Genomic DNA, 9,035 nt, shown 5'->3' with positions numbered 1-9,035 from the left:
GTTATACCCAATTCTGAACCTAATTTTTCCTGCTATTTATCACACCACTAACATCAATCTGTTCAGTTCTCACTCCTGAAACCCTTTTGTTCACATCAGGACCAAATACATATCTTGGCTGATGATTTCTTTGTGAATCAAAAGCACAGTCCTCGGGAACAAGATCTAAATAACGAAGGCCCAAAGTAAAGTTATTTGTTGCTTCAGTTCTCTGATATCTAATAAAAAAAAAACAAAAATGAAAATATCAATTTTTAGCAGGCAAACCATTTAAAAATCTAATTGTGGCTTTTGCATACTCCTAATCCTGGGCTGTTATGAGGAGCCGTATGGAGCTAAAAAGGGCTCTGCAGCCATTCATTTTACCAATCAGCTGTCTAATTAATAGATGTACCGGCTAGTCACACTCCTGCCATCTCATACACATTGCAAATGATCTCGCGCTGCCCCTGCATTTTTTACAGATTGGCTTGATGTCTTGCAAAAGCGTAGGAGGTAATATCCATAAAAAAGCAACTGTGATTGCTATTAAACAAAATAAAAAATACTCAGAATCCTAGCTTGCCTGGCATAGAGCGGAGAGAGGGGCCCTGACACATTTAACCTCACCTGCTAGCCCTCACTTTGCTCCATTAAATGCCATTGGTGCCTATAAGGCCTACTCAGCTTCCAGCTGCTCAGTTAGATTACAGAAGCGATTCCCCGTCGCTTAGTACTCGCGGGAGGCAATTTACGTAGCGCTAATTTTCCTATTATTGGTAAACTTGTTGTGAGCAGCACGAACCGGCCCATCCGTCTCATTCCTGCTCTTTATTAACAGCAATAAAATGCTATACAGATACGTGATGGGAATGAATAGCATTGCATCTAAAGAGAAGGAAGAGGGGGGGGGAGTGAGAGTCCCAACCACAGCAACTCAAGGGCCGATAATCATTGTTGTAGTGCTTAAAGGGTTAATGCGACCCCATTTTCTAATAGGGATGATTGGATGGGGTCCCTGAAGCCTCTTTCTCTGTTTTTGCTCTTCATTTAAGTCATTATCAGGAAAGTAAGATGAAGGTGGGACCAGCTTCTTCACAAGGGTGGAAAGTGAGAAGTAGAGGAAGATAGCCCTTGTACAAGTGACTCTAATACAGCGTAATTAAAGGACTGTGACTGTCCCTGATATTAGGCTCTTTGTCATTAAATAAGCAATTAACATGGGGGAGGGGGGGGGGTTGCACTGTTTTGTGGTGAATTTGTATTTCATAATAACAGGCCAGAAATAGGAGGAAGGTTTTACAGTTAATTTAACACCTATGGCCAAACTGGTCAATATTGTTCTGAAAAGATTTACAGTGGTACCTCCTGTAACATATGGATAGACGTTTATCTGACTGTCTGTCTGGTCTATAGCATTGTAACAACTCCCTTTTATATGTCTAGCCATCTACCTATTACCATTTCTTTCTTTCTTTCTTTCTTCCTCTATATCAATCTATCTAAACTCTTTCTTTCTTTCTTTCTTCCTTTCTTTCTCTCTCTCCATCTCTATATCACTCTATCTAAACTCTTTCTTTCTTTCTTTTTCTCTCTCCCTCTCTCCTCTCTCTCTTGCTTCTTCTCTCTCTCTACCCATCTTTTACCTCTCACTCATATCTATCTGTCTCTATCTATCTATCTATCTATCTATCTATCTATCTATCTATCTATCTATCTATCTATCTCTTCTCTGACTGGCTATCCCCTATTTCTCCCTCTCTCTTGTCTATGTAGATATATTTACAATTTTCCTCAAATCTATCTATCTATCTATCTATCTATCTATCTATCTATCTATCTATCTATCTATCTATCTTTCTCCTTCCATCTACCCATCTTCCACATCTTCTTAATTTCTATGTATTCTATCTGTCTATCTATCTATCTATCTATCTATCTATTTATCTATCTATCTATATTCTTTCTATCTATCTATCTATCTATCTATCTATCCATTCTTGCAAACACATTTCCAAACAAAACTGTAGAGTCACATAAAATATAATTAAAATATTCATTCGTGGCAAAATCACTTCAAATAAAAAATGTTACATAATAAAATAAATTAAACTCCATAAACCCAAACCATATAAAATATACTAGCCACCATGATCTCTCTTTTAACCATGTCTAAAGATATTAGCAATATTACTCTCTAATGCCATTTTATTGTCATATAATCCATTCATTATTCCACTGTACATTAGATTCTTAATTTACACAAAGGTATAAAGCCCATCTGACATTTTTTTTCATTTCCTTTTAAAATAGAGGTTAAACCATAATATTAAAAAAAAAGAGCTAAAGAGTTCATTTTTATGTGTAAAGTTTGTTTTTGCACTTTACAAACCTGAATGAGAGCTGTTGAAGCATTGAAATAATTAATAGAAAAAGTCACATGCGGCATGGAGGTGCCTTGGAGGGGCTTGGTGCCAAATCTCTTGGTGAAGAATCCAGCCATTAAAAAGTGAAAGATTTTTTTTTTTTCACAGTGTTTTAATCTGCTGAGCCTTGATGTTTTCTATTTCTTTAGCTCTGAACTGCAGTCCTGGAAATGTCTTTCATAGAACAAGCTGTGGAAACATTGTCATGAAGTTTTCTCACATGTTTCTTTAAGTCAAAATTCCTACAGAACCCTTTTCCACAGGTCCCACAAGTAAAAGGTTTCTTGTCATTGTGCGTGTGCATGTGAAATGTTAAATTATAGATCTGATGAAAAGCCTTGTTGCAGATGGTGCATTTGTATTGCTTCTCTCCACTGTGGGTCAGCTTGTGATTTTTGTAATTCCCTAAAGAGAAAAATAAAATGAAAAAAAAAAATAAAAAATTGTGATTTTTGTTTTTTTACAATTTCACAGCCAGCACCTTTAAATACACTTTCCTGGAGGAAGCTTCATTAGGATTGAAGCCACAAGTCGCTGGAAACTTGTCAAACTTACTCTGCATCAACCTAATTGAACAGGCAACTGTCAAATTAAAAAATTATAAAAAGGTCAAATTTGTGACCCGGAGAAAAGCAGAAGAAAAAAAAATTGTAGGAAATAAATGGCACATCCTTTTCCCTTCTAATGTAGTTAATACTGGTGGTGAAATATGTGGAAGGTAATGAACCAGAATGCTGAAGGGTTACATATAAATCAGAAAAAAATAAATATTCAAATATAAATATATGTTTGTGTATGAACTGTATGCGTATATACGGTGCTTGTATGTATGTGTGTTTATATATATATATATATATATATATATATATATATCTCAATACATGTGTGTGTATATGATATATATATATATATATATATATATATATATATATATATATATATATAAAATATTGATATAGAATATACATTTGAACTAAATATACATATATACATTTTTATATATTTTAATATACGTGTATATTAAAATTACATATATAGCATATTCACATGCAGTGCTGATTGTGATCATTGGAGAAAAGTTCAGAAAAATTGCACCACTTTGTTGTAACCTTATCAAAGTTGCAATTACCAAACAAAATTGATTGCTAAAATCTAAAATATTTTAAATAGAAATATAAAATAAAATATAAAATATAAATAAAATATTGCTAAAATATAAAGATTGCTAAAATATAAATTCTTTAAAAAAATACACTGCACTGTAAATTAAACAAAAAACTAAATGTAACAATGGAAACCTATATTAAATACACTACATAATTTGGATACAGTCAGTCAATTTGGGAGCTTTCTTACCTTTTTGGTGAAATCCTTTGCCACAGAATTCACACACAAATGGTTTATATCCTGCATGGATTCTGATGTGGGTGTTTAAAGTGGAACTTCTGTTAAACGCTTTGCCACATTGATTGCACTTGTGAGGTTTCTCCTACAAAAAAAAAAATCGGGACGATTGGTTGTTTGTGTGTAGCTGAGATCATTTGAGGGCTATTATTGAGAGTGTAACTGCTTATTACTTGCGTGTGGATGATCTTGTGTCTGCACAGGGTGCTGGCCTGTCTGAATCCCTTGCCACAGACTTTGCACACGAATGGTCTGGCCCCGGTGTGTACTGGCATATGCCTGGTGAGGTTGTAATGGGCATTGAAGACCTGGCATTGGAAAGTTTAAAATAAGGCTTAAGGTAGGTAAAAATGTTTTAAGAGCAGTATTTTAAAATACATGCATGCCTTAGAAAACAAATAAGGTAAAAAAAAAAAAAAAAAAGCAAAAAATAAAAAAAATAAAATATATATATATAAAACTTTTTTTTCTTTTTTAAGTGGCTTCCTGACCTCTATAAGCTTATGTTATTAGGCTTACAGTCCCTTTTATTTCACGCTGTGAAACCATTACATTCTATATTTGAAAATCATTATTGCAGCTCAGTAGGGGAGCTATTTGCAATTATGTTATCATTCAGATTCTCTGCTAAAACTGGCAAAGTGCAAGAGCTTCTGTATGACAGAGGAATGCTGACACTTGCAGTGCCACAAGGGCTGACAGCCACTGATTCTACAGATTTCCTCTATCTGAACTAATGAAAAGCAGTTTCGTTGGAAAGTAAGGGAGAAAAAGTGCAGCTGGATGTTTATATTGTATTATTATATGATAATAATAGCACACGTGTATGTTATACATTTTATAGTAGTGAGATGTAACGTAACTATAATATATTAAACTAAGTGCATCTCTATATTGTATTTTAGGATGTTACTGTAACATTATGTATGACTAGTATCTGCGGTGTGTTTACAATCACACTTTCATATATAGTATTAAAATAAACATTTTTACAATAATAAATATTATTTCTATAACTATAATGCCATACATTAACTCGTGTAAAGTAGCATTATATAAATATGTATATATATATTACACAGTGCAAATACACACTTATTAAAGCTGTATATTACAATGCTATAAAACAACACTAAATACATAGACACTCTTAATTTGTAATAAATCAGATAAAACAATACTCTATTATACTGTTATATATGCAACACTATATACAACTACACCTATATAGTAGTAAAGTGGAATAATACAATACTGTATTGTGTTGTTGTTATGTACACAACAGGATATAAAACATACTTCTAGAAGTAAAGTAATAAAAGGCAAATTCATATTGCTCTATATTCCAAACTATGCAATTGTATTCCTATAGTAAAGTATAATACAATATTATATTTAATTATAAAATAATATATATTATATTACATTATATTATACTATAGTGTAGTATGCTGCAATATATAGAAGAGTATATACAGACATTTATATAGTAATACTCTATATAAAGTGTCATGCATAAAAATAAGAGTATATAACAAAGTAGTATATACAATACTAAATACAACTCTATCGCTTCTATAGTAGTAAAGCAATATAATACAATCCTTAACTGTTCTACATAGAATACTATTAACAAACACACTCATATACTATTAAAGTCGTGTATGCAATAAATTAAACTAAATTAAACTCTACATACAAATACACTCCTATAATAGTAATGAAGTGGTATACAATACTATAATAAAATGTTCTACATAGAAAACGATCTACAAATATACTCATATAGTATTAAAGTAATGTATACAATACTAAATTCAACTCGACAACTCTACACACAAATACACTCCTTTAGTAAAGTAGTATTTTACAATCCTTTATTCAAATCTTCTATATAGAGTAGGATCTACAAATACACTCATATACTATCAAAGGTGTATATAAAGTATACTCTGTGTACAGCTATGTATATAAATACTCACCTATAGTAAAGTAGTATTATACAATCCTATATTAAAGTGTTCTATATCTATACAGAGTACAATCTACAAATACACTCATACTATTAAAGTAGTATATGCAATACTAGATTAAACTCCAATTCTGCATATAAATACACTCTTATTGTAAAGTAGTATTATATAAGCCTATACTGTATTAAAGTGTTCTATATAGAGTACGATCTGCAAATTTACTCATAATATGGGAGTAGTATATACAATACTAAATTAAACTAGAACCCTTTATATAATTACACTTCTATAATAAAGTAATATTTTACAATCCTATATTAAATGTATAGGATCTACAAATATACTCATATACTAATAAAGTAGTATCAGTAGTAAATGAATCTCTATGTACAACTATTTATACAACTACGCTTCTATAGCAATGTAGTATTTTACAAGTGTTCTATATAAAGTACAGTCTACAAATGCACTCGTAAAGTATATAAAATACTAAATTAAACTACAATTCTTTTTATAAATACACTCCTATAGTAAAGTAGTATTTTAAATCCTATATGAAAGTGTTCTAGACTGGGTAAAGTCTACAAATACACTCATATACTATTAGAGTAGTATATAAAATAGTAAATTAAAGCACAACTCTTTATATAAATACACTACTATAGTAAAGTAATATTATAAATCCTGTAAAGTATTCTATATAGGGTACAGTCTATAAATACACTCATATACGATTAAAGTAATATATAAAATAGTAAATTAAAGCACAACTCTTTATATAAATACACCTATAGTAAGGTAGTATTATAAATCCTATATTAAAGTATTCTATATACAGTCTACAAATACACTCATATACGATTACAGTAGTATATAAAATACTCAAACTAAAGCACAACTCTTTATATAAATACACTACTATAGTAAGGTAGTATTATATATCCTATATTAAAGTATTCTATATACAGTCTACAAATACACTCATATACGATTAAAGTAGTATAGAAAATACTAAAATAAAAGCACAACTCTTTATATAAATACACTACTATAGTAAAGTAGTATTATAAATCCTATATTAAAGTATTCTATATAGGGTACAGTCTACAATTACACTCATATACTCGTAAAGTAGTATATAAAATACTAAATAAAAGCACAACTCTTTATATAAATACACTACTATAGCAAAGAAGAACTATAAATCCTATATAGTGTTCTATAAAGGGTACAGTCTACAAATACACTCATATACGATTAAAGTAGTACATAAAATACTAAAATGAAAGCACAACTCTTTATATAAATACACTACTATAGTAAAGTAGTAATATAAATCCTATATAGTGTTCTAGTGTACGATCTACAAATACACTCATAGTACTAGAATAATATATACAATTCTAAACTGTTACCTGTCCAGGTCTCTAGATAAACCTTATATATAGATGTATAATAATCAAGAATAATTAGTAATGTACTACATAAACCATAAATATTATCCCAATGCCATACAACCCACACAAGATATCAATCACTTAATAGCGGTAAGATAAAATGTACAATTTAGGATAAACGATAAAATATAATTCTATATATAGGGTCATGTATCTTATATAATTTCATATTAAATGATGAGAGCAGCAGCCCTGCCATGGCACACCCTGGGCTCTCCTTACCTTGCCACAGACTTCACAGGTGAAGATTTTGGGCTTGCCATCTAAAGGGTTGGCTCCAAGTTTGGGGTGACTTTTGGGGTTCCTGTCCACAGTGTTCTCCTTCATCACCTGGTCCAGCTGGCCAGGCAGCCTCTCCTTGTGCGGGTACTGGGCCATGGGGAACTTTTCTGGGGACAGTCCGGAGAGTTTGGCGTTTTCCAGCAGGTAGAGTTTCTGGTGGGCGCTGAGAGACGCCTGGGACTGAGCGTTGAGAACGCTGGAGGGGATGAAGAGGTCGGAGGGGCTGTAGGTAGAGTCCAGGTAGTTGAAGTAGTAGAGGGGGGCATTAGCGCCTGGCATGCCCACCGCCTGGTTGATGACCTGAGGTTTGATCACCCTGCTGTTGGCCACCACAGCCGGTCCCAGGGTCAGGTCGTTCTTGCAGCACATGGCACAGCTGGGTTTGCACAAGCCGGGGGAGCCGCAGACTGGGGCCCTCATGGTGCTCTTCCAGATCTCCGAGTAGTTGAGTAGGGACTTGGAGTGGACATCATAGCCCAGGGACTGCACGGGGATCATGCACGGGATGGGGGAGCACAAGTTCAGCAGCTTCTTGGCGTCGGCGTCGGCCAGCGCTCGGCTCTGCTCGAAGAAGGCAGGTTTGGGCTCCGAGGACTTGGCCATGATCCTCTCTATGGAGAAGGCCAGGCTCTTGGGGGTGCTGGACGCCCCGGTTCTCCCTTCCAGGCAGGTGGGCAGGACTGGCTCCAGGGTAGCCGAGCTGGCCATGGCTGGGGGCTCCTCGCTCCTCTGCAGCAGCAGCCAACTGGAAGTCACCCGGCTCTTCTCTGCATTCCAGAAGACACAAATCAATTTAATAAGCAACTTGCTCATGTCATGTCACCTATTTACATTCAAATGAACAACCCCCCCCCCAAAGAACAATGACACCCAGGGGTACCAGATTAATGCTCATTAAGCAGCAACTAGGCTAAGGTAAGACCTTGCTAGTAAAAGCCAGGCAGCCCCAGGATCCTCCATACACAGCCACTTACCTCCAGCAGGAGCATGAGAGGGGCTGCACTGCCGACACCCTGTCACATTTCCCAGCTCAGCTTCTCCAGCAGCAGCGTGGGATCCGGGCTCTTTCTACACTTTGCTGACATCACATGAAGTCACAGCAGTCACTCCGAGAAGAATGACATGTTCCATCCACCGGGGCAGGACAAGTCTACCTACCCCCACTTCTGATGGATGGATGAGGGAGGGGGGAGCTGGACACACACACACACACACACACACACACACACACACACACACACACACACACAGACACACACACACACACACACACACACACACACACACACAGACACACACACACACACACACACACACACACACACTCACTCATTAAACTCACCGCACACTAAGTTTAATGTGGAGGACCCGCAGCCATGATCTGAAGCCCCTCACTCTATGAAAAGATTCCTGAATGATAAGGAGGATGAGGATGAGGATGGTGCTTCTTCCTTCATTGGAAGGCTGGACTGCTCACTCATTTATCCTGGGACTAATGGCAGCTCACCTATATA

The 9,035-nt window shown here is 35.0% G+C and overlaps 1 protein-coding gene across 2 annotated transcripts; it reads right to left on the bottom strand.

The window, feature by feature from the left end:
* Nucleotides 1-2,169: 2,169 nt before the first annotated feature.
* Nucleotides 2,170-8,727, bottom strand: FEZF2 (FEZ family zinc finger 2). 2 transcript variants are annotated; one of them, XM_089682031.1, is made up of 5 exons: nucleotides 8,496-8,727; nucleotides 7,462-8,288; nucleotides 3,983-4,117; nucleotides 3,762-3,894; nucleotides 2,170-2,594 (listed from the first exon to the last, which is right to left on the bottom strand). In XM_089682031.1, exons 2-5 carry the CDS (start codon nucleotides 8,227-8,229, stop codon nucleotides 2,551-2,553), a joined length of 1,080 nt encoding a protein of 359 aa, XP_089538157.1. In that variant the 5' UTR covers nucleotides 8,230-8,288; nucleotides 8,496-8,727; the 3' UTR covers nucleotides 2,170-2,550. The 2 variants fall into 2 exon arrangements, with proteins under 2 accessions (XP_089538157.1, XP_089538156.1); XM_089682030.1 differs by having other exon boundaries at nucleotides 2,170-2,810; nucleotides 8,496-8,720.
* Between the last annotated feature and the right edge of the window lie 308 nt (nucleotides 8,728-9,035).

The sequence above is a fragment of the Staurois parvus genome, unplaced genomic scaffold (assembly GCF_062004578.1).
Source record: "Staurois parvus isolate SC_StPar_1 unplaced genomic scaffold, SC_StPar_1.0 ptg000283l, whole genome shotgun sequence".
NCBI lineage: Eukaryota > Metazoa > Chordata > Amphibia > Anura > Ranidae > Staurois > Staurois parvus.
Note: the sequence above shows the minus strand (reverse complement) of the source record. Positions and strands in the feature narration are given on the sequence as shown.

Excerpts from the sequence above, each read along its gene's own strand:
- FEZF2 (XM_089682030.1), bottom strand. The coding sequence starts at position 8,229 with ATGGCCAGCTCGGCTACCCTGGAGCCAGTCCTGCCCACCTGCCTGGAA. Across the intron at positions 4,118-7,461 it reads CCTGTGAAGTCTGTGGCAAG|GTCTTCAATGCCCATTACAA; the intron begins GTAAGGAGAGCC and ends TTCCAATGCCAG. Across the intron at positions 3,895-3,982 it reads ACAAGATCATCCACACGCAA|GAGAAACCTCACAAGTGCAA; the intron begins GTAATAAGCAGT and ends TTTTTTTTGTAG.